Raw genomic sequence first — 25,942 nt, 5'->3', positions numbered from 1 at the left:
TGTTATTTATTTATTTTTTTTAAATGAGCGATCGTTTCGCTTGATAAGACCTTTATTCATCGTCTGGAATCGTTTAAAGTCCTTTGAATCGTTTGCAGTTTGCACTGAAACTCTCATTTGGACCTTGAACCGTTTGGTTCCCATTGAAGTCCATTATATGAAGAAAGTTTTGGAATGTTTTCATCAAAAACCTTAATTTCTTTTCGACTGAGGAAAGAAAGACATGGACATCTTGGATGACATGGGGGTGAGTAAATTATCAGCAAAAGTTTTTTTTTTAAAGTGAACTACTCCTTTAAGATCAGATAATAATGTGCAGAGATGAAGAGCATCAAAAAGAGCGAGAGATACAGCAGCTACAATTCATAAAACACTGAGATTACTTCATTAGAATAATAAAAAAAAAATGTTTTTTTTTTGAGACATCACCTTGCATGTGTACATAGACCAATAATTACGAAATATAACTTTACACAGAACGAAAGTACAAAAACTGACGAAAAAACCCCGCCACCAATCCCTGCTGCTTTAGCAGGCTGTATAGCGATCAAAGAGAACGGCTGTAAAAAACAAGCGTAGTGATTTCCTGTGATACTCTAGAGACTGACACAGAGACACAGAGAGTTTGTGGGCAGAGACCAGGCTGGACGCGATGGCGAATAAAAGAAAGAAAGAAAACTCATTTCTACAACCACTTTCCCTCGTTCTTTGCTTCCTTCTTTCTCTCTCTCTCTCTTGTGTTTGTTCTTGTCACATCAGGATTCATTTCCTCTGTCAGAGCTTGATATCAGCAACATGCGAAACGTCTTGATGAGCACAAGCTTTAAAGTCAACATGAAACGGCATTCACAACACCTCTTACTCTTACTTCCGAAATGTGCCACTCAGAAACACATTACAGGACATTAAATAAATTAGAATGAGAGATTAAATGAGAGATCTTTTTAAAATCTATTGCTATTAGCAATTATTGCATTAAACTAGTTAACTAGAATTAGAAACTGTGTTTCTTCTATTTTTGAGTCTCCACAGCATCATCAGTAGGACCACACCAAAGATGTGCGTTTTTTAAACTTTAATTACACTGGAAATCAATAAGCATTATATTATTAAAGCGTCCATCATTAAAATGATACTCTTTCATGCTAAAACCAAATCGATACTATAGGTGCAAAGTAGCTTCCTCTCCCTTTAATGAGACACCTGAGCTTGTTTTTTCTTTAGCAAGTTTTGACAGTTCTGGGGGGAAATGTATTTGACGTTGTATTGATGTGAAGAGAGAAGTGCGAGAGCGACGATTAAAGAGCACGGCTGCAGAACTGTTCCACAGACTTCTGTCTTTATAAGCACACTCTGTACTGTATGAGTACGATCCAATCCAAATTGTACCTTCTCTATCTTTAAACTTAAGTTAAGCTGACATTTACACAGCTTACACAGGGCACACCACGCACTGAAATGCGTGTTAATGCTTTACTGTATCTACTAAAGCATAAAAATACCATAATACGTGTGCAGGAAAATAAGTATTTGAACACCCTGCTATTTAGCAACAGCAGTAGGTGCATGTCCACTGTGAGAGACATAAGCAGGGTGTTCAAATACTTATTTTCCTCACTGTATTGAGGAAACATGCTAAGTTCACATACTTGTTTCTCTGAAAAACACTTCTACAGACAGTTATTTTACTTTGAAATGTGCGTTTCCAGGCTGGAATGTTTGTTTTTGTTTCGGTCTGTGAAACTGCACGTTGCCAATTTTCATTGTCCATTGCGCTCGTTCTTGTGTGTGAGGACCCGTGTGACAACCCGTGTGAGGGCCGTCCAGTCTGAGAAACGACTGCAGTACCTATTTCGGCCACTAGTTGCGCTTTTCCACTGCATAGTACGGTACGGTTCGGTTCGGTACGGCTCACTTGTGGTGCTTTTCCACTGCATGGTACGGTACAGTACGGTTCGCTTCAGGTCGCTTTAAATGGTACCTGGTCTGTTGAGGTTCCAAGCGTACCGTACCGGTACTAAAATGTGACGTGAAACACTGCAGATCACTGATTGGTCAGACAGAATCGTCACTACCAGCGTCACTACTAGCGTCATTGGATTTGCGACACGAGACACTTTTTTAGCAGTATTTTTGTTTTGCTGCCATCAGCCTCATTTTAAACACATTTTTCCGTCTAGCAGTTAAAAACAACCACATACTGAGAATCAGGAACACCATCCCCTCGATAGTCTCCATTGTTCCTGTGTTGTGGGTTTGAAAATGTGGCGCTTTTAAGATGATGTCATGGCAGTAGAGGCGCGCGCAAATAACGATCAGTCCCACACACTTTGAAGTTGTAGAACTTTGGAGTTGTAAAATGAGCCTATTTCCAAAAAAAGTGGAGTATCCCTTTAAAGAAATCCATGAATTGAGCGGTTTGATGAGTTATTATAACAGAACTGAAATTGTTGGGTTTAAAAGGATAGAATGGATATTTTTGAGTATCCCTTTAAAAGAAAACAAAGACAAGACAAAACGTACCTGCACAGGCCGCCCTCATGAGTGAGGAAAGGACGCCATCCGTCCACTCATTGCTGGAGAGGTTGTATTCTCCGTACAACTCTCCCAGGCTCACTGCCTTGGGGTTCAGGGGACACTCCTAAAGGGGCATGAGCAATGGCAAAAGGTCAGAGTTCAAAGTGGAAGGGAATTATTCAACTCCAGGATAGGAAGCAAACATACAGCGGTGAGAGAATGACACACGGGAGACTCGAGGGTGGGTGTGTGTATTATACGGAGTGGTGGTAATGAGGAAACAGGGTGAAGTGATGTTTGCATGGAGAGAACCAGAAATAGATATGCAAAGAGGGAGGGGTGTTGAGTCAGATATGAAAGAGGAGACAGGCATCGAGAGATGGAGAGACAGAAGGAAGGAGGGAGAGAGAAAGGGAGGATGCAAATAGAAATGGCAGCTTGAGTCAGAGACAGAGCAGGTAACAAGATGGACCCCCAAACTGTAAAGAATTACACACACCAGGCAGAGAGTACCTCGAGATGTAAACCAACAGAGATTTAAAATCATATGCTAACACCAGGACGCCAAACCCACAGACACACAGACACCACAGGTACCCAAACCCACAGAGAATTAGACAGTGACAAGGACAGGGGCGAAAGCACTGGAGGGAGAGAGCGGGAGAGAATTAGGCTATGTTCAGACTCTTACTGAATACTGTGCTGTACACACTTCTATCTTTTTTTTTTAGTTTGTAGAATAATTGGAATTCTATAGTTCTTACTGCATACTGCACAGCATACTAACAAAAATGAAAAACAGTAAGGAGTATTAAGATAAATACATATTTTAAGAAGATATATATAGATAGATAGATAGATAGATAGATAGATAGATAGATAGATAGATAGATAGATAGATAGATAGATAGATAGATAGATAGATAGATAGATAGATAGATAGATAGATAGATAGATAGATAGATAGATAGATAGATAGATAGATAGATCTGTATATTTAGGGGTGTAAAGATACCCTCATGTCACAATTCGATACATATTGCGATACCTACCTCACGGTACGATATTATTGTGTTACTCCAAAACATGGGTAGCCCTCAATCGGGTCATGGGGTCTATATGACCCCAATAGACTTTTACTTAATAAAAAAGTTTCCCTTCATCACAGTGGAATAAGATTTTGTGACTCATACATTATCTATCTATACACACACAAAAAACTGGGCTTTATTTGGTTGTTCTGAAGGTATGTAAAAAAAAATGTTTACACTTCTGGTCTTTGGGGTCAATATGATCCCACACTGAAATGAATGAGAAATGGGGAAAAAACTAAATGTATTTTCTTCATGTGTCAAAAAAAAAAAAAAAAAAAAAAAATTAGGCAAAAACTGAAAATTTTTACACAGAAATGAAGGCCTAGTATTAGAGCATAAATGCAATGTATCATAAAAAAATAATTTTTCATATGCAAGCTAATGGTGTAGTTGAGGAATTGTGTGGTAAATGGATACAAAAGTACTTTATATCTCCAAAACACAGCATTAATGAATAGATAAGAAGTAAACAAATATATATATATATATATATATATATATATATATATATATATATATATATATATATTATTTGTATGATTAAAAACGTATATTTTTTGTACAATTACTCAATCAATTGTTGGGGTCGTATAGACCCTGAAGCCCAGAAGTGTAAACAGGAAACGAAGACCATTTGAAGGTTAAAGGAAAAGAAAATGTATTGTTGATTAAAATGCTAAATTTGATATTACACTGGGGTGTAAACTTGGTCCTGATACCCAACACAGGACAATAGTGACACCAGAATACAAATATTCATGATTCTGAAGCTGAAAATACTGAATTATTTGAGACGAATATGCTTACACTCTGTAACACTCTGTCACTGACTAAATATATTTAAATAATGTAAGATTTTTACTGGTAACATAAAACATTTGGCATTATCAGGACCCACAATTCCCCCATTATACATTATATTCAACATTATATATAGTAGTTTATTGTAGTACTGACACTGAGTGAACTATACACAATACATATTGTCACTATCCACGATACATATTGTTATATTGCGATATATTGTGACACGATATATAATTACACCCTTAAGTTATAATGTTAAACGTTTCCACAAAAATATTAGGCAGCACCTAACTTTTTTTGACTGCGATAAGACGCAATGTTAAACAATGTATTCACTTAGTGTTTCTTTTTTAATATTCTTTTTAGTATTTCAATTTATTTTTATGTGTTTAATCTACACTCTTAGAGGAAAAGGTTCTATATAGAACCTTAAAAGGTTCTATCAGCGCTACGTATTTGGAACTCCTAAAAGGTTCTACACACTCTTAAAAAAAGGGTTCCTCTGGGTTCTATATAGAACCCTGGGGTTCCATACTTGGCCAATAGAACCTTTTACCAAAAAAATGGTTCTATATAGAAAAATGGTTAATGGTTATAAAAATGGTTCTATATAGAAGCATTTTGGAGTTCCATATATGAAGCGGGGGATGGAACCATTTCTGGTTCTAAATAGAACCATTTCTTCTAAGAGTGATATTTTTTTTCTAAATGTGCTATTCTCAACGCAACCATATATTCCAAAACTAACAGCATGCTACATGTTGTCACTTGACCTCATTATGTTAAATGTTTAATTTAGCAAGTACAGGGTCCCTCATTTCTCGTTCCAGCAGTTCCAACGCTAATTAAACCCACCTGAATAAACTAATCAGGTTCTTTAGTTTTACTTGAAAATTGCAGCCAGGTGTGTTGGAACTAAACTCGGTAAGATTAGTATACTATTCATAACATGTTATAGGGTGCAGTACAAAAGGGGGCAAATTTGGATGGCATCTATACAGAAAAACAAGATTTTGAGAAAATCAACAAAGCACAAATACAATCTCACAGACCTCACCTGCATCTCTCACTCGTACACACACACTCCAGGAACATCATTAAAGAAGAAAAACCTGAGAAACACATACTTCCCCCAACCCCACTCTTCTATTTTTACCCGCATCGGGATGAGAGACGTGAAAGGGGTTACAAAGAATCGAGAAGACGGCGAAAAACAACAGAAGTGAAAATAAAAAAGATCAGAACCAACATGAACGCTAAACACGCGGTTTTAGACATGAGGAGTCTCAGCCGAGGACTGCATTAAAAGCACAGAGTGGAGTGAGCCAAACCAACTGTGAAAAGAAAGAGATCATAAGCGGCGACAATTAGCCGTCTTGACTACGCCATCATTGTCAAAACACCCACGAGTGAGAGTGAGCCGTGAGTCTGTCAGGGGGCTTTTAATGAGTGTTAAGTCCTAGTTGCCACATGTGCTCTAAACAGCGAAGAGTGTTTAAGGGAAACTCTGTTGCCTTGGTTGTAAAGGCTTCGCGCGGCCGCTGACGGCGGTTCATTCTCATGCTAATGAGGGATGGAAGGTTGGCGTAGCCTCTTAGGCTCTAACAGCTGCTGATCTATGCCCTTAAAGGATTAGTTCACTTTTGAAAAAACGTTTGCTGATAATTTACTCACCCCCATGTCATCCAAGATGTCCATGTCTTTCTTTCCTCAGTCGAAAAGAAATTTAGGTTTTTGATGAAAACATTCCAGGATTTTTCTCCATATAATGGACTTCAATGGGAACCGGATGGTTCAAGGTCCAAAAGACAGTTAATAACAGTTTCAGATGCAGCTTCAAATGTCTTTAAACGACACCAGACGATGAATAAGGGTCTTATCATGCGAAACGATCGGTTATTTCAAAACTTATTCCAAAAATGTAACTTTTCTAAGGACAAATGCTAGCCTTGCTATATTCTTTGTAACGTCACGTAATACGCAATTACGTTCAAAAGGTCACGGGCGACGTAGCCGGAAGTACAGAATCAAAATCGTCCGACATCGTTGTTTTTCCTTTTAATTCCTTTTTTTGTAAACGGCGTTTGAGCTAGTTTGCACGTTCAACCTATGCGTTCAACTTGTAAACACTGACTCTGTACTTTCGGCTACGTCGCCCGTGACCTTTTGAACATAATTACGTAATACGTGACGTTGCAAACGCGCCTCACAGAATAGAGCAAGGCTAGCATTTGTCCTTAGAAAAGTTACATTTTTGGAATAAGTTTTGAAATAACCGATCGTTTCGCATGATAAGACCTTTATTCATCGTCTGATATCGTTTAAAGACATTTGAAGCTGCATCTGAAACAGTTATTAACTGTCTTTTGGACCTTGAACCATCCGGTTCCCATTGAAGTCCATTATATGGAGAAAATACTGAATGTTTTCATCAAAAACCTTAATTTCTTTTCGACTGAAGAAAGAAAGACATGTACATCTTGGATGACATGGGGGTGAGTAAATTATCAGCAAAAGTTTTTTCAAAAGTGAACTAATCATGTATGGAGACAACTCATTTCGATAAAGCTAACGGGGTCGCTTTGTTATTGAGGAACCTTGCGTTGACCTGTTGCTCTTTATAGCTAGCTAGCTATTGATCCAGAGAAAGTTGAGAGATAAGGTTTAGATAGAAGGCTCACACGTATGAGGTTGAACTCGGGTACTCCGTTGCGGTGCATGGCGCTGAGGGCATTCTGAAGGATCCTCCACGTGACCGTCTTGCCGCTGCCAGTCTTCCCCACCATCATCGTGGAGTGTCGGGAGTTTTTGGTCTCGTACAGTTGAATTACCTTGTTCACGGTGAAGGGGGTCACCTGGAGACCGCTCAGGCGAATCTCTGCCTCTATAGCCTCTTTCAGCTAGTGATAAAGAGAAAGAAAACGTGTGTAAGATGGAGTAACGTTGACATTCTGATAAGCAAATATGTGCTAATTGCTTCACAACATTGCATCAACTCTTTCCATGATGGAAAAACATCCCTTCGGTGGAGGTGGATCTCACTGAAGCACTAAAGACAAATGAACTGGCAAGAGGTAGGCGGCCATCTTAATAAAAACACCTGCTGATACTGCACCCCTGAGTGAAGTCGCACCAACCAGAACTGCTCCAGAGGCACTAAAGCAGCCATGCTAAACTCTCGGGTTAATTTAATCTCCCTCTCCAAGTTCTCTCTCGACTCGTTAAACAGATGGAGAGGAGGAATAAAGGGAACGGCTCTGAGGCGCTTGTGCTGAAGTAAGGTGGAGATGAGGATGCAGGATGGGTAATATAACAGCAATAAAAACACTATGATGTGCATGAGTGGAAGCAGAGGAGGAGAAATATACTACTTTTTGTCTATGTGTGTGTGTGTCTGTGCATTTGATTGTGGAAGGAGAAGGAAGCAGCTGTGCAGACGTTCTGAGGTTTCTTCCTAATATCTCCAAACCTGAGTCGCAAACTCCATAAAACTCTTTCTCAGAAAGAGCATTAGTCTGTATTCAGCAGAACAGGTTTAAACACTCATTTGGCATGTTTTATATCGTTAAATGTGTATTTAGACAAAGCATTAAGCAAAACAACAGAAGGAGGTTAATTAAGCCAGGTTTTGAAGTGCTTGAAGATGGAATCAAGTAGTGTTGTTTTTGGCAGCCTGGTTTAATTTTAGTTTTAGTCTAGTCTTTGTGTCAAGCTGTCATTTTAGTTTGTATTAGTTTTAGTCACATTCATACTAGAGGTGGAACGGTACACAGAAGTCACGGTTTGGTTCGTACCTCGGTTCAAACTTCACGGTTCAGTACGATTTCGGTACAATGGAGGGAAAAGCAAAACAAAAATACAGAAGTTTTATTTATAAAGGCATAGAACCAGTTTATTTGTAGTTAGTTTTATATAATTAGTTTATTAATTAAATGAATAAAAAGACAAAAAGACCTTGTGATGTGTCTGGTAATTGTACCTGAATTAATTAAAATTATTTTGCTATATTTCAGATCAATATATTTTAGGGCTGTGCAAAAGTTAATTGCGATTAATCGCATCCAAAATAAAAGTCTGTTTTACATAATATATTTGAGTGTGCTGTATATAATTATTTTGTATATATAAATACCTATGCATGCATGTATATATTTAAGAATTATTTGCGCTTAAATTCTGTATATATATAAAAATACATAATCTATATTATATAAATATAAATATTTTATATAGGAATAACACATTTTCTTAAACATATACATGCATGTGTGTGTATTTATATATACAAAATAATTATATACAGCACACACAAATATACTATGTAAACACAGACTTTTATTTTGGATGTGATTAATCGCAATTAACTTTTGCACAGCCCTAATATATTTGTTTTCCTTAATTTTTATTAACATTATTAATTAAAAATGTATGAATTATAAATAATTGATTTCTGTATAAAATAATACTACCATTAAAAACACAGTCGATTTTCTTTTTTAATCAATGCAGAATGTGTAGTGATTAGTGCCCCGAGCTATATGACGAATGTCCAAAAGATAGGACCGACAGACTGTTTTGAAATGTTGGATAAATATGTTTTGCTTTTAAAACAGTGTGTATGTGTGATTTTGGTTGGGTGACAGTTGTAGGTTACAGTTTGTCAAGAGTTAACAGGGTGAAAAAAGCACAATGTTTTGTTTTATTGCAAGTGTACACAAATATAAGAAAAGTTTTTATGTTTCCACTGTTCTATCGCGCCTCTCTCTCTCTCGCACGCACGCGCACACACTCCAATCTTGACATCGCAGCCTGTTTATTATGTGGTCACACCAAACGCGAATAGAGCGCCAAATTCGAGTCTAGTTCGACGCAAAGCGAGGATGCGCGTATAAATCCAACGTTTGAAGTGAACGCGCGTTCAGAGCTAGCCGATGGTACAGATTATGTGTCCCTAAAGAACTCGCGTATCTAACAGTAGTTCCGCATTACATTAATGAATATGCACGCGAGTTTTATTTAATTTTATGCCGTGTATTCTCCGTGTGAATTTGTGCAATGAACCGTGACGCCCGTACCGTTTCGGCAACCCGACCTCACAATTCATACGACCACACTCGTACGAATTTTTTACGATTTTGCTAAATCGTACATATTTTACGAATTGGCCAACTCGTATGAATTCATACGAATGACCTACCCCTTACCCCGCCCCTAAACCTAACCATCACGTGGGTTTAGACAAATCGTACAAATTCGTACGAGTGAGGTCGTACGAATTAGACACTTTTTAATAATTCGTCGAATTCGTACGAATTGGTCGTGAGATAGTGTTGTTCAATACGAATACATGTACCGTTCCACCCCTAATTCATACTCTTTTTAGTCGACAAAAACTGATGACATTTTAGTCTAGTTTTAGTCGACGAAAGACATAGTCTAGTTTTGGTCAATGAAAACTGTATTTTAGTCTCTTTTTAGTAATGCAATTCTATTTAACCCACTTAAAACAGCCAGAACTGACCTTTAGCTGGTCTAGTTGGACTTGTAGTCAAGCCAAGCTAGTGTTTAGCTGGTTTAGTTAAGTGGCCAGCACTGGTTTCACAGCCAAACCAGCTGAAAATGTTCAAAATCCTTCTAAAAGCTCTCTCAAACAGCAGTTCTCAAACAGGGGGCACCAAAGAAGTCAATTATTTAAATGTATTTATATTAAAGGGATAGATCACCCAAGAAAATGATGTCATCATTTACTCAACCTTAAGTTTTTCAAACCTGTATGAGTTTTTCTCTTCAGTTGAACACAAAAGATGATATTTTGAAGAATGCTGGTAACTAAGCAGTTGATGGACCCTATTGACTACCATTGTATGTAAAAAATACAAGGGCAGTCAATGGCTACGGTCACTCATCATTCAACCGAAGAAATAAATTCATAATACCCCACAAAAAAAAACATTAAAAATGAAAGATGTACATGGAGCCATGGAGTCAAAAAGGTTGAGAAACATTGCTCTCAAACCAGCCGACCAGGATGGGAGACCAGCTAAGACCAATAAACCAGCCTAGGCTGGTTAAGATGTTTTTTTTTTAGCAGGGCAGTGCAGAGACAACTGTAAGTAAGTGATTTCTGAGTTAGAGTTATTGGCGCAGACATTACACACTACACATTTCAAAGGCACAAAGTTAAACGGGGATATCTTGAACTCTCCAGCCCACAGATTAGACTGTCTTGGCTTTAAAACAGCAACCTGTCAGAATATTTATCCGCTAAGCTCCCACTAACACCTTTGCATCGGCCTTTATCTGTATTAAAGAAGTGGACTGGGTGAATTGTGTACAGACAGGGCAGGAAAATATCTGCAGGCTTTAATGGATCTTTTGAAAGGCGTTTCAGTGAGAGAGAGAGCCTGTGTGAGAGCTATTCACTAAAAAATAGGATGGGTGTAATCAAAAACACACAAAAAAAGATATGCTTTTAAGAGCTGTGAGTCAGAGCACACATTCATACACAAATAGACACGGACTTTCAGTTGCTTTATGAGGCCAGATGAACGCTTCGGGACAGGCTACCTTTCCGTAGTCGATAGTGGGCGTCTCCACGGCAGGGAAAAGATCCTGGATGATCCCGTTAAACAGTGGCAGATCGACGGAGGTAAGTTTAGCGATGTTCATGTCCTTCATAGACATCAGCAGGATCTGAGGTCAAAAAATGATGTTAAATTAGCTCAGTGGAGGAATACATCTTCAAAGCTAAGGTAGGCCAGCTTCACTTGACCAAATGTCAACCTTAATTTATGAGCAGGAGACCGCAAAACTGGTCTCAGATACATCCGAAAACTGCCCTTCCAGCTCTTCTGTAATCAAAAGCAGCAGCCATACTGCTTCCGGATGGATGACATTTATTTTAACAAGCATACCGTACACATATGTGAACCTTTAAATAAACATGGGGCACCTTTTCCACGGGTGATGATATTGAAGTAAAGAGAAAAAGACGAGATGAGCAGTCCTTTTCGACTTTCTCTTTTAAGGTTTTGTCCCCTTTGATACATTTTTTATCACATCCAGAGAGGAGCACGCTTTTGTGACATGTCTCTCTCAGCATTAGCACTTCACACACACAAACACACTGATAGTTCAGTGCACATACACACAAAAACTGTCTGTTTCACTGAACGTGCACTGAGGCGTATTCAGGTGACTCTGAGAGGAGTGTTTCTGGATTTATTCACCTCTTCATCGACAATGTCAGGACGAGCTCTGCGCTTCTTTCCAGCATAACGAAGCAGAGAGGTGAGCGCTCGCAGGCCGAAGTCATAGTGATCCTGTTTAGACAACTGCTGCACTGCCAGAGAATACAGAGTGAAGACCTTCTTAGCCAAAACCTGAGAGAGAGAGAGACCATTTTTTTTTTACAAAATACAATGATAATATGATGAGAACACAATTAGCATGCGACTGAATTCAAAACCCATTAATATTCTTGAGTGAAACTGGAAAAATGGGGGAGAAAAATTTAGGCCAAGAGCTCTTGGGAATTGTTTGGATCGTGAAAAGTTCACATCTGAATTTTTTAAAAGAAGTACAGGAGCATTTGGTAAGAAAATAATAGTGTTTAGAGTTCCAGTTGACATTAACATTATAGAAATCTCTTAAGAAAATGGATCATGTAGCCTTGAACACCCACAACTAACAGTAACCATGGGAAGAGGCATCTGAAAGTAATATATCAGACGGACATATAAAGAAAGAGCATGAGAGGGAGTGAGAGGGGTGTAAATGAACAAATTCAACAACCTTTATTGCATCATTTTTTCATCTATCAAGGAACGGAGACCAAGAAATCAAAATCAAAGTCAGTAAGATGAACAAGGTTTGCATTCAAAAAGGTTTTGTCGGATTTGCAAAAATGTATTGTGTTTGGAGAGCTTGCAAAACCAATCAGTTAAAGCTCCAATATGTAGCTTTATTTGGCCACAAGAGGGGGCAGTTTCCAACAATAACAAAGGCGTATGTTTATGACGCAGTGACGAGCTGAATGATGGGCTGATGGATCTAATAATGTTTATGGATTAGTGAAAACACTTTTTAACATTACAGTGGTATGAAGCAGGTCACGATTGCTAATAAGAGACATATCACACGCGAGTCCCGCGGATAAAAAGGAAATTTCATCCTATTGAACTACACGCAAATGCTGGATTACTCACAGGTCAGTTTATTTGACGAATTAAACTTGTGAGGGAAACACTTGGTATAGACCAACGCCACTTTTGCGTCATCGAAGGGTAACGCCCCCTTTTGGGGGAAAACACCTCTATACTGTCTATGGGAAAACAAACGGATTCCCATGAGAACAGAACTTGCACTAGATCTGCAAAGTTTCTTGATAACAAAAATGGCACAAACTTAAAGAAGCTAACGTTACTGAATACGGGGTTACAGAGGTGTCCCTTTGAAATGGTCGAAAACTGGATTAATGACCCCACACAGCGGCCAAATATGGACTATTCAGACATCTAACGATACTATCTCGTGGAATCACCAAGTATAGCCTTTTTTATTTATTTATTTATCATTTACACACTCACAGTAGCCTATGACAAACTACTAGACGATGAGGCCATGTCACTTGGATCATATTTAACTTGATTTAAGCTATTGACAGTTTTGTTGTCGACTAGCTATTAGAAAGACTAAGCTGTTAGCAGCTAACGTTACCTTATTAGACTATGTCAATAGCTTAAATCAAGTTAAATATGATCCATTCATCGTCTAGTTTGTCATACTGTGAGTGTTAATGAAAAAAAAAGGCTACGTGCTTACTTGGTGATTCCACGAGATAGTGGTAACGTTAGATGTCTGAATAGTCCATATTTGGCCGCTGTGTGGGGTCATTAATCCAGTTTTCGACCATTTCAAAGGGACACCTCTGTAACCCCGTATTCAGTAACGTTAGCTTCTATAAGTTTGTGCCATTTTTGCTATCAAGAAACTTTGCAGATCTAGTGCGAGTTCTGTTCTCATGGGAATCCGTTTGTTTTCCCATAGACAGTATAGAGGTGTTTTCCCCCAAAAGGGGGCGTTACCCTTCGATGACGCAAAAGTGGCGTTGGTCTATAACATTACACTATCACACTAAACTGCATTTAAATGTGTTGAAAGTTGTAATGTTATTCTACGTGTTACTGTAGTTTGTTTGCTATACGAAACTAGCAGCTAGATCAACATAAGAATAACATACTGACCATAGTCTAACATTTCATCATGTCAAGCTAACGTTATAACATTGTTTTGTTTTATGTCATTTGCTCACCTGTCTAATAAAGCTGTAAAGTCGTGACTCGTGAAGTTCTGTCGAGTACAAGTTAGTCACGGACGTTAGCTCTCGGTCGAGTGGAAGTCGGTCTCGGACGCGATCGGCATCTCAGAAACGCCACGGTGATATTGATCCTCATCCTTGTTTGTCCCAAAGTCTGCTTGCCATGGTCTATGTTTGAACGAAACGAGAACCGGGTGCTGCTAAACGTTACTCACTACGCAGTTGTTAACGTCTGTCGCCATGGTTACGTCATGGCTATGGCAATACGAGCGGAAACGTGGATAGCGCGGATATTGCGTCATTTTTTTTCCGGGACGGCCACTTATTTAAAATTGGAATTTCTCTGAAATAAAAGAACTTTGGAGATTTTTGGGATATTGTAAATACACAACTGCAGGGAATATAGACCATTTCACAAGATGTAAACAACACTGGTCCAGAAGCACTTCCTGTTTCAGTTTTTTTAACACTACATAAAAGCTGGGATAAAAAACAAACAACAGAACATTTAAAACTGAATCAAAAAGTTAAACAAACATCTTTAAGATGTTTTCTTTACATGTGAAATAAAGAAAACAGTTACAAACTGAAACAGGAAGTGCTTCTGGACCAGTGTTGTTTACATCTTGTGAATTGTGAAATGGACTACATCACACTGTGCAAGTGATTTTTGGGTATTTTATTACAAATTTCTTACATATTGGACCTTTAATGGAAAGAAAAAAAATGTTACGAATTTGTATGCCACTGTTTTACAGCAGGTTTGGTGAGTGGGTTCCTGATTTGATGAAATCTAATAATTAATTAAAGGGATTGTTCAGCCAAAAGTAAAAATTCTGTCATTAATTACTCGCCCTCATGTTGTTCCAAACCTGTAAGACTTTGTTCATCTTCAAGACCCAAATGAAGATCTCAGAGCTACACAACTGACACTTTAATGCTTCAAAAAGTTCATAAAGAGATTGTAACAAATCTATATGAAATGAGACGTCAGTCCAAAATTTCTAAAGAGACACGATTGCTTTATATGATCAACAGATTTAATTTAGGCTTTAAAATTAGACAAAGGAGCTTGAATACACACGCTTAATGCCCATTAGCAATAATTCACCAATGTAAATTCAACATGAATAAACTATAAGCAGTCTGAAGGTAAGATGTAATTTAAATTATAGGAAAGACAACAATTGTTTTCAAATGAAAAATAATGACAGATAAACACAATAGGTGCTATTTATGTGTACACATACAAGTGAGCGTCCATGAATACCGTGAATATGTAACAGAAGGCAGAAGTCAGAGTGTGTGTGTGTGTGAGGGTTAACATGTCCGCTCCGTTTCCACACAGCCTGCTAACAGTCTTACTTATCCCGGCACAAACGCTCACGCGAGCACACACGGAAACACGCGCCAAAGTCACGCCAGGCTGAGCAGGCTACGGGCTCGCAGGGGACGGTCATCTCGCTGTCAGTTATGGCTCATAACACCAAGACCTGCACACTCCGGTGCGTCGGGGCGACACTCGCCCGCTCTCTCTCTAATACGGCCCGGCATTGATATGTCCATTTCCTTTCATTTGCAAAGGTAATAGTTCTCTCTCGACAGCACGCGATGATTCTGCCGTATTGACTATGCAGATGGGTGTCTGGAAGAGGGCCGAGTGTGCCGGGACAATCAAATCTGCCATTGACATTCTGTGCTTGGCTGGGGCCGGTGCTGGTTCCCTTCCCAGCTCTCTTAATCTCAAGTCCATTATTTGTAATTCCGAGTCCAATTCCCCACGCCTGTGCCGCCGCCAGCCCGCCGGGTTTGTGTACGGCATCAACAAATGAGGCTTCCCGTTTGGAGAGGGGACGCAGCCAGCGGAAACTTGTGGGACTTGGTCAACCACAGGGGTGTGTGTTTGAAGGGGTTGGCATTATGTCTCTCTCGCACATGCGTGCGTAAACTCACGATTGGAAAGGCTGCTGCGTGTTGGAGGTAATCCGACGGTAGGATCAGCCCCCTGGAGTGTGTAAGTGTGTGTGTGAGCCAGTTCATCTGTGTTTGCATAACTGAGTTGATCTCCGCCATCTTCAATAGAATCGAATATCCCATAAGCAGCTCCTGTTGTCTTCATATACTCTGAACTTACAGAAATGACTCAATTATACAATTAGAATTAGTGGTGTTTTGGCGGTAGACATGAATGGTGCTTCATTGTGCTGCTTTTTGAGGAGGGGTGTGTTGTGATACTTGGTGGATAATAAAATGGGTGATACTTGGAGGTGTGGAATAGGAGAATGTATTTTAGCACTTCACCCGGTTTTAAAATGGACAAAACAGCCTTGCTCTCAAGGTTGTCAGTGATTGAGACACGATTTAAAAAAGAAAAAACTCTAAGTGTCCAGAAAGGAGTGTTTTGTTGTTCACTGGTTGAATTGGCGTTAATTATACCGTGTAGCCACTAAGTGCTTAAAGAATTAAATAACTTTCAGACTGAAGTTGTGTGTGTGTGTGTGTGTGTGTGTGTGTACCTTGCAGTTATTGAAACCCTCTGCAAAAAGCGTGATCTCAGCTATAAGGGTGGAATCTGGCACTACCATAGAGATCGGCCGAAACATCGACTTCAAATTATCAGGCAACTCCGTGCGGCCAGCGTAGCCTGCAGAAGACATATACATACACAGACAAGAGAGGGAGGAAAGCAATGAAAACCACAAAAATACAGACTAAATGTCAATATTTACTCATCCTTATATTGTTTCATGACTTTATTCAGTGGAATATGAGGGTGCGCAGTTCGGTTCGCTTTTAGTCCTGGTCTGGCTTAGCTTTCACACTAGCATTTTAACCCTAAAGACTTTTATTACGCATATTTCATGACTTAACAACAATGCTGTGTGCTGATAAACGCGCTCGTTGTGTGTGCGTAGCCTAAATATGATGGTATTTTGACCAGCTGAGAACTTGTGAGAATCCCTCCGGCACACACACAAATGAAGATCTGCTGCTGATGCCTGTACCGAACTGTGATGGGCAACATCGTGACTATGATGAGAAAACATTGGCCCTCATTTATCAAAAGTGCGTACACCACATTTCCAGCGTACACCTTGCGTACACTCAAAACCACGGTGAGTTTGAGATTTATCAATATGGACGTTGGAAATGCGCAGAAAAATTCCTAACACCACAAAACGCACTGACAAACTAAAAGATATGATATATTATGACCCACTGTAAAACAAACAAACAAACAAACAACATAGAAATGATAAACTTCAGTATTTATTTTTGTGTAACGTGGACTTCAATGTTTAATTTGTGTGACTTTACCAAAGCATTTGATTTGTAAGCATGTATTCCTTCAGTTGCGAGCCCACTTTACCCTGACGTTTCAGGATCATCCCCGGCAGGTGCGCACGGACCGGGTTCGGTAGCCTAATGAAAGGCTTTCAATGACCAAAGAATAATTCAGACTGACAAAATAATAAAAAATACATTCTTCTTCTTTTAAATGATGATAATAATAGAAATAATAATGACGACATCCTTCTTCTAAATAACAATAAGCATCATTAATGCAAATCATAATAATAAGAAGAATACTATTACAAATTGTCATGCAATTATTAATGTGAATGAATGGTACTTCACATCACATCATCATCATCACTATTATACATGTGACGTGATTCGAAATTGAATGCTAATTTCAAAAGACGTGCTGTAAAATTATGCATTGTGATAGGTCAATTCGTCTCCACGTCGGAGAAGTTTCTCTTCTTTGCCGTCTTCCGTGTGTCCATGGCGTAAAATGAGGGCGTGGGGGGAGCGGAGACTTGAATATTTAGGGGCGTGTTATTCTAATGACGATCGTTTTCGGCCGCGGGATTTATCAAGGGCAGGCATTGCGTACACCTGGATTTCAAAGGTACGCACAGCTTCATAAATCAGGCGGTGAGAGGAGTGTAAGTATAATCTTACACCAAAATATACACCCGTTTCTACGCAAGATTGATAAATGAGGGCCATTCTGTCTATTTGAGTGTCACAACTTGTGACATCATGTCTTGTTTTTGGTTCGTTGGGTTCGTGTTGCGTTCATATTTCAGTCCAACTGAACTGTGGACTGAGACTCATCTTCAGCGTCTCGGTCCGCTTGTTTGGTGGCACCAGCGTTCACAATTATTCAAATGAATCGCACTAACAGAGAAATCGGACCAGGGTTCGTTTTGATCCAAACTAACATGACAAGTGCGAACACACCCTAAAAAAAGACTATAAAAGCTTTATTTTACTCATTGCAAGGCAATGAGGACTTGGGCCTCATTCCTAAAAGCATTAGAAAATGAATCCATATAATATCTTTCTGATGCTATATAATATGAGATTGTCTAAGAAACAGACCAAAATACAGTTTATTCACTGAAAATCTTGACCATCCCCAGTTCTCATGGGTGCAAGATTTCATGAATGAATCGAACAATCCAGTTTCAAAACCAATCTGAATTATTTGTTTAAGAATCAGAATCAATGTCATAGCATTGAAGACTGAAGATTATTTCTAAATAATGGCTTAAAGCTTTGATGCATTTTTGTCATTAAAGTGCTTGACAATCCTCATTTCCTTTCAAGTTGGCTTGATGGAGAAACACAATGGTGAGTTTGAGCACCTGGGTTCATGGTGATGAAGATTCCACAAGACCAGACCAAGTTGATCTGTCTTCCCTCAAAGGTGAATGTGTCGAGTCCCGCAGACAGGGCAGACAGGATTGACAGGATCTGCTGAGCCACCACAGACAGGACCTCAATGTTTATCCGGTTAAACTCATCGAAACAGCCCCACGCACCAGTCTGGAGAGAGACATAAGCACATATTCAACAACACTAAATATCCTGTTGTTGAGTTTGAGTGCTTGAATGATGTGATTCACTGGATACCTGAGCCAGCCCGGAGTACATGCGGCCCATAGACTTGAAGTCCAAGCCCTCTGAGCAGTTGACCACTATCACGTACATGCCCAGAGATTTCCCCAGATCTTTAACCGTCTCTGTCTTCCCAGTTCCAGCAGGGCCTTTGGGGGAGCCGCCCCGGTGCAGATGCAGCGCTGTGGTTAAAGTCATGTAGCACCTTAACGGAGAACAAACACATTCTGTATTAGACATTTATAATGTGTTCTGACTAATCATGGCTTGTTAAAAGGGTAGTTCACTTTAAAATTAAGTTTTATCTTACTTCAAGGGCATCCCAGATGAAGGTGTCTTTGTTTCTGCAGTATTTTGATATTTTTAGGTCAAACCGTTCTTGTCTTTCAGTCATATAATGGAGGTCTATGGTCACCACCTCAAAGAGCATGCACAGAGAAGTCCAAATTAAACATGATTTAATGACTGGTAAATGTAAGTACACATTGATGGCCTAAGACACGAAACGAGCGGTTTGTGTGAGAAAACGAATAGTATTTATATAGTTTTTACCTCTTGTAACCACAGCCACAAAGCGCCCGCGCCCTCAGATCACTTGGACGTGGCTGTGGTTACAAGAGGTAAACGATATAAATACCGTTCGTTTTCTCACACAAACCGCTCGTTTCGTGTCTTAGGCCATCAATGTGTACTTACATTTACCAGTCATTAAATCATGTTTAATTTGGACAGGTGGTGACCATAGACCTCCATAATATGACTGAAAGACAAGAACAGTTTGACCTAAAAATATCAAAATTGAAACTACTGCGAAAACAAAGACACCATGCTGTAGATATGAATGAATGAATAATTTATTTCTTTTCATTTCCTTTTCCTCTTCAGAACATGGTCATTGATAACAGAGCATATTTAAACAAAAAATAATAAAAAACAAAATCTCAGCATGTTCAAAAGAGAAGAAAAAGAAATATGCATGGAGTTGGTCACATTTGTCCCTTTCTTTCTTTATCATGTTTTATTGATCATTTAATTCTTAAAGTACACCACTAAAAGGAGGATTTGTAACAAATAACTTCTGGGAATATGTCTTGGCAATTCTTAGGGCTAGAATAGAAACAAGGATAGACACACTACACACACACTGAAATTCAGTCAATTCACATGAATCCGTAAGCACATTCACAGATGGAAGAGAGACAGACAGGCTTAAGCACATTGTCCATGTCCTTGAGTGGGCTTAAGATGTCACCCTCTCAACATAATAAACCCGGATTAGATTCTTCCATTCATTCCACTGGAGGCACGTTCTCTGCTGATTTTTTGCAGTCTCTGAAGGCACACAACATGAAATCCGCCATTGACTCTTGACTCCACTTCCTCGCTGGAATCTCTGCATAATTTCAAGTAGACGAAATTATTCACATTTCTGTTCTATTATCACACAGAGACATCTGGAGCTCATCTCTCCTCCTCAATGTGCAGGTGTGCTCTTCTGATGGGGAGGTAAGATCTTGACTGATAAGGTTAATGACATGATCCCTGTCTCTCACTCATAATGACTTGGATAATGGCAGAAGTCAGATAACAGCATCAGAGTCCCCATAATGATCATTACAAAGCAGCTGATCACATCAGTCAAACACAAGATATTGACATCTCGAGTAATATGAGAGTTATAGTATAATATGAGAGTGCAGGTGATTATATCTGAGCCAGAGGTCTTGGTGGCGTTAATGCATCAACATGCATAGTGGCACCCGGGTAAAATTCACTGTTATAAATGCACATGAACTCAAATAATCTTATTTTAAGAGTGAGAGTAAAATACTACATGCTTCACTCGGATGTTCTGCCTGAGGGAGCTGGTTATCAGGGTCTGGTTGCGACAAAGCCCTCAAGTTAAGAAAATCCAATTTATAAGGTTAAGGATACACTTATTGAAATATCGGTTGGAAGAAAAGACCTAAGGGTCCACTTAAAAGGTACATATCATGCTTTTAAATCATACATTTTTACTCATAAATCATACATTTGTGGTCTATATAAAGCATAACTGCAATGCTTGGGTCTGAATTCCTCATTATTATAGCTCCACAGGCCCCTTTTCTGATGTGCTTCTGTGAGCAAGCCGTTTTACAGCGGCCCCTTTAAATAAAAAGGAGTTGCGTCTTTCCCCGCCCGCTCTCCAGGTCGATGAGTTCACAATCGCTTCAACTCCCCGTGTTCGGCCATTATTGTAGTTTGATAAGAGATATACAGTACGATCAGTGGTGTAGTGCAGGGTATACGCAGGTATACGGCGTATACCCACTTCCTTTTCAGTCGGCATTGCGTATACCCACTTCTAAATCCCCTCTGATGCGCATCATTTAGTTGCTAATCAAATTTCGTGAATAAAAAAAAGAACACCCAGTAGGGTCCTACCCGTAACTCTAATTTGTTGCTGCAATGATCCTCCCATCGCGACGATAACTGACCTTCTCATCTGATCTGCTTCAGTAATGTTACTCAAACACCTGCTCGTCAATGTTAAAATGTTCGTGAGACCAATCAAAGAATGCAGGATTTTTGTTCACAGAAGCGCGAACCGAGCGCGAATCCCAACGCGACGCTTCACTTCTGGTAACGATCATACAGTGTAAGATAAGATGCAAGTAGCTCAAATTTACGGCTGTTTTTCAATAGACGTTTTAAATGACCGACAGAAATAATCACTTTGATTAAAGACAGTGGAAATTATAAGGTCAATTTAACAACACAAGCACCCTATTAAATATATTGCCATTATTATTGTATATATTTGTATAACGTTTTTTCGAATGTGTTCGACTTTTCACTGTATAACTCCGCTTGTCTTTGTTTGCGCCACTTGCATCATTAAGCCAGAGGGTGGCGACAAGACTGTCTTTTTGAGTGAGCCATTAATTAAATTAACAGATTAGTCCAAAAAACATAGATCAATTTAGGAAAGAAAAGTAGCTGAAACTGGAACTGGTTCTCATGTTTAAGAATCTGTTCAAATAGGCTACTTCATGCTTTTAAAGCTACTTTTTTGGCCATCAAAAGACCTTAAAATGCTCATTTCGAGATCAGGAAAATCAAAATTTTCTCGGGGGGGGGGGCATGCCCCCGAACCCCCCTAACAATATGATTTATGGGACCTGGCACCTGGGTATTTAGAAAACCATATGTGCGGCCCTGATACGCAAGAATACTGATTCTATGTGTTCTATTGTATTCATTATACTCTATTCTATAGTCTTGCATATTGAATAGTACTAATGCAAGACTAGTTGGTAACACAGAGCGTTCATCCTTTGCTGGAACGCTTAAAAAAATATTGGGGACATAAATTAAGAGTATACCCACTTCTCCAGGCACCACTACATCACTGAGTACGATTACTATAGCTTCAAAGAACATTTTTATTCACACGTTAATAAAATGTCAACAACGGAAGACTTGTCCATCAAGCCTTACATATTCGAGCCAGAGCGAGCGAGTTGAAAAAGACGACGACGAACATGCAGAACAACCTCTTCATATGGATGTATGTATTGCAGTGGTATGGTATGTAACTTAAGTTAACTATTTTGTGTTATTAGTGAAAGTCGACAATTTCTCTTGTTAAAACAAGCACACTGACAAGATAAATGACTGCGGTTTAATCTTACCACTAAAAATCTGTATTGATAATGATGACTTACGTTTAGAAAAGCATCAGAAAACACAGCAGCTAAAATGATAGAAGGAATTTACCCCTCATTCAGACGAAGTCAATCGGCAAACCCTTCTGTATACTGGCGGAGGTTGTTGAAGTGGGGATCCTTGAAGTGCTTCAGGTGACTACATCCAACAACCGAACATTTTGACTTTCCCTCTCGTAACTTCTGCATCATTGAGCTCGGACTACAAAATCGGAGCGAGAAATAATAATGGCGGATTTCTCGAAGTGTTGGACCGGTAGTCAATGTCCTTATTTGTCAGTTCCGCTGCAAATACTGTGACGTAATTGTTAAAAAAACGTCATAGAGAACAGAAAAATCTGAACAGGTTGAAAAATATGACCAAAACAGAATATAAAGATACAAACGAAGCACCTGAAGAGAATAATTTCATCTTTTCTGTACTTATAAACACTCCAAATATACAACAAAATGCATTTAAGGGCTAAAAAAAGTAGATTTTGCATGATATGTCCCCTTTAAGGGTGTCATTAAAGGGTTAGTTCACCCAAAAATGAAAATTAAGTCATTAATTACTCACCCCCATGCTGTTCCAACCCCGTAAGACCTTCGTTCATCTTCGGAACACAAATAAAGATATTTTTGATTGAATCTGAGAGCTGGATCACTCTTCCATAGACAGCCTGAGGGACTGCCTCTTGACGGCCCAGAAAGTCATTAAAAGAAAAGGTTTAAATATTCCATGTGCCTACAGTGGCTCAACTATAACTTTATCAAGCGACGAGACTACTTTTTGTGCGAAAAAAAACGTAAATAACGACTTTATTCGACTTTCCATTACTTCCTTATGGGCGCATGCGCGAGAACTGAGACGAGACCGTTCTTCTTCGACTACTTTTTGTTACCGGCTGCTCACCGCTTAGGAGTTTTACCGCCCCCTACCGTATAAGATGACGTACTGATATAGCCGGAGGCGCAAAACGTTCTGTTTACAAGCAGTACGTCATCTTATACACAGTAGGGGGCGGTAAAACTCCTAAGCGGTGAGCAGCCGGTAACAAAAAGTAGTCGAAGAAGAACGGTCTCGTCTCAGTTCTCGCGCATGCGCCCATAAGGAAGTAATGGAAAGTCGAATAAAGTCGTTTACGTTTTTTTCGCACAAAAAGTAGTCTCGTCGCTTGATAAAGTTATAGTTGAGCCGCTGTAGGCACATGGAATATTTAAACCTTTTCTTTTAATGACTTTCTGGGCCGTCAAGAGGCAGTCCCTCAGGCTGTCTATGGAAGAGTGATCCAGCCCTCAGATTCAATCAAAAATATCTTTATTTGTATTCCGAAGATGAACGAAGGTCTTACGGGGTTGGAACAGCATGGGGGTGAGTAATTAATGACTTAATTTTCATTTTTGGGTGAACTAACCCTTTAAGATCGCTCCTGCATACAGTCCATAGGCTTCTTGAGGGACTGGCTCTTGCTGTCCTCGAAAAGTCATTAAAGACATCGTTAAAATAGTCCAAGTGACTACAGGGGCTCAATCTTAAGTTTATCAAACGACGAGAACACTTTTGTGCACAAAAAAACAACAAAAATAACGACTTTATTTCAACTATTCGTTTATTTCTCCCTCTGCGCGAGTCAGGTTACTAGTTTAATAGCGTAAGCTTCTGTTATTGTACGTCACACGCATCACACACATGACCAGCGTCGGCCAATAGTGAGCCTACGTGTGACGTAGCTCTACGCAATCACACTATGTTAACAAACTTACAGGCTCATGGAGAAGGAAGTGAATAGTTGAAATAAAGTCGTTATTTTTGTTGTTTTTTTGCGCACAAAAGTGTTCTCGTCGCTTGATAAACTTAAGATTGAGCCCCTGTAGTCACTTGGACTATTTTAACGATGTCTTTAATGACTTTTCGGGGACAGCAAGAGCCAGTCCCTCAAGAAGCCTATGGACTGTATGCAGGAGCGATCTTAATATCTTAAATATCTTAATTTGTGTTCCGAAGATGAACGAAGGTCTTACGGGGTTGGAACAACATGAGGGTGAGTAAATACTGACAGAATTTTCATTTTTGGGTGAACTAACCCTTTAAGTGTTCTTAAAAAAAAAGTATGTGTAGCACGGAAGGATTTTTAGGCTTGGTGGCATCAGTGTGCGTGCCAGTGTTCGTATTTTAGGATGGTATGTGTTGTCTGCCAGACCCCCTTAGGTCGGATTCACATAATAGTGCCTAAAACGTGTGGAAAACATTGGGCGCATTCTCTTTTTACCAAAGCGCTAGGGCGGTTGAGCTCTGGTTGGTTCTTGTCACGTGACCTACTGTGCGCTTATGGTGTGTTTGCGGCATTCTGAAAAGTTGAGATGTTTTTATCTCGATGCGGAAAAAACAAGCCTGTCGCTTCCATTATGAGCGCCTACATTTGAAATAACGAACTTGAGCGCCCAAAAGACGCGAAATGTGAACAGGCCCTTAAATGATCTCCATATAACTTAGATATTGTTGTACATCTGTATAGTTGTAGTAAAGGTCAGTCGTTCGTTATTTTCCGTTAACTGTGGGAGATTTCGTAACCAAACAACCGACGTTTGTTGCACCGCTCCTAAAGAAATCCCTAACCTCAGGGATAGTCTTTAGTCAAATCACTGGACGGGTTTCAGAACTTTTGATTGAAAGCTTCATTCATAAACAATGACTTGACATTTTATTTTATTTTATTGACAAACATATGAATGTATGAATTTCATTACCAAACTAAAATAAAAACAATAATATTAAACTCAATTAAATTTCTGAAAAGGATGAGTGAATAAAAGCAGGCAGTAAAGCGCCTAGCATAGAGTATATGGGAACTTAAAAAGAGGATTGAGAGAAGGTTTGGTGTCATTTATAACAAAGAGCAGCTTATTTCTATAAGCCCTAAAATATAAGAGCTTTTGATTTTGTTCAATCAGTTCATTTTTGGTCACCACAGAATGTCTTCACTCTTATTTCAAAATGTGAAAATAGATTGAAAAAATAATAATAATGAAAAAGTGTTCGAACTTTCCACAATGGGGGACTAATGTAATGTAAAATAAAGTGTTTTTTTATATATTCATGACATTTAAATGTTGATGACATTTTTTCTTATTTTTCATTTCTTATGACATTTAAAACATTCAGAATGCACTCACCATGTAGCTCTGGAATATCTATTATTACTGGTATATATTTTTTGTGGACAGATAAGTAACTGACAAAATCCAAAAAAAAAGAAGATTGAGAATGATTGCAATATTTTTTTATGGATTTTATTCAAAAGTTTTTATATGCTAAAATAAGTTTTTTTTTTGTTTTAAGACGTGCACTATACTAAATACTTCATATAGAAAGGCTTCATATAATAAGACTGTGAATGGGAGAAATGCAACGCAACGTATGACTGAACAACTAAATAAGAGCCAATCGCATGCGCATTGGCTGCTCCAGCCTGAAAAAAATAAACTTTTTAACGCTATTTAAGCATTAGAAACCACATTTATGATACAGTTGCTGTCAGATTTCATTGATTGCAAATATGTAATCGTAAGCTTGCTGAACAGCTTTGGAGTGAATAATTTAA

General features: G+C 39.0%; 1 protein-coding gene across 1 annotated transcript in view; it reads right to left on the bottom strand.

Moving 5' to 3' along the window:
• The window catches only part of dnah2 (dynein, axonemal, heavy chain 2), a 224,084-nt gene that overhangs the window by 80,692 nt on the left and 117,450 nt on the right, over window positions 1–25,942 (bottom strand). Inside the window, exons 37-43 of the mRNA XM_089130887.1 lie at window positions 18,664–18,853; window positions 18,396–18,576; window positions 16,254–16,381; window positions 11,648–11,800; window positions 10,986–11,111; window positions 7,100–7,318; window positions 2,524–2,641 (exon numbers count right to left, since the gene is read on the bottom strand). Of these exons, the coding sequence (XP_088987013.1) occupies window positions 2,524–2,641; window positions 7,100–7,318; window positions 10,986–11,111; window positions 11,648–11,800; window positions 16,254–16,381; window positions 18,396–18,576; window positions 18,664–18,853 (1,115 nt within the window). The remainder of the gene's footprint in view (window positions 1–2,523; window positions 2,642–7,099; window positions 7,319–10,985; window positions 11,112–11,647; window positions 11,801–16,253; window positions 16,382–18,395; window positions 18,577–18,663; window positions 18,854–25,942) is intronic.

This window comes from Pimephales promelas, chromosome 1, assembly GCF_988280905.1.
Source record: "Pimephales promelas chromosome 1, fPimPro1.hap1.1, whole genome shotgun sequence".
Classification (NCBI taxonomy): domain Eukaryota; kingdom Metazoa; phylum Chordata; class Actinopteri; order Cypriniformes; family Leuciscidae; genus Pimephales; species Pimephales promelas.
The sequence above is the reverse complement of the archived record's forward strand: the minus strand, read 5'-3'. Positions and strand labels throughout refer to the sequence as shown.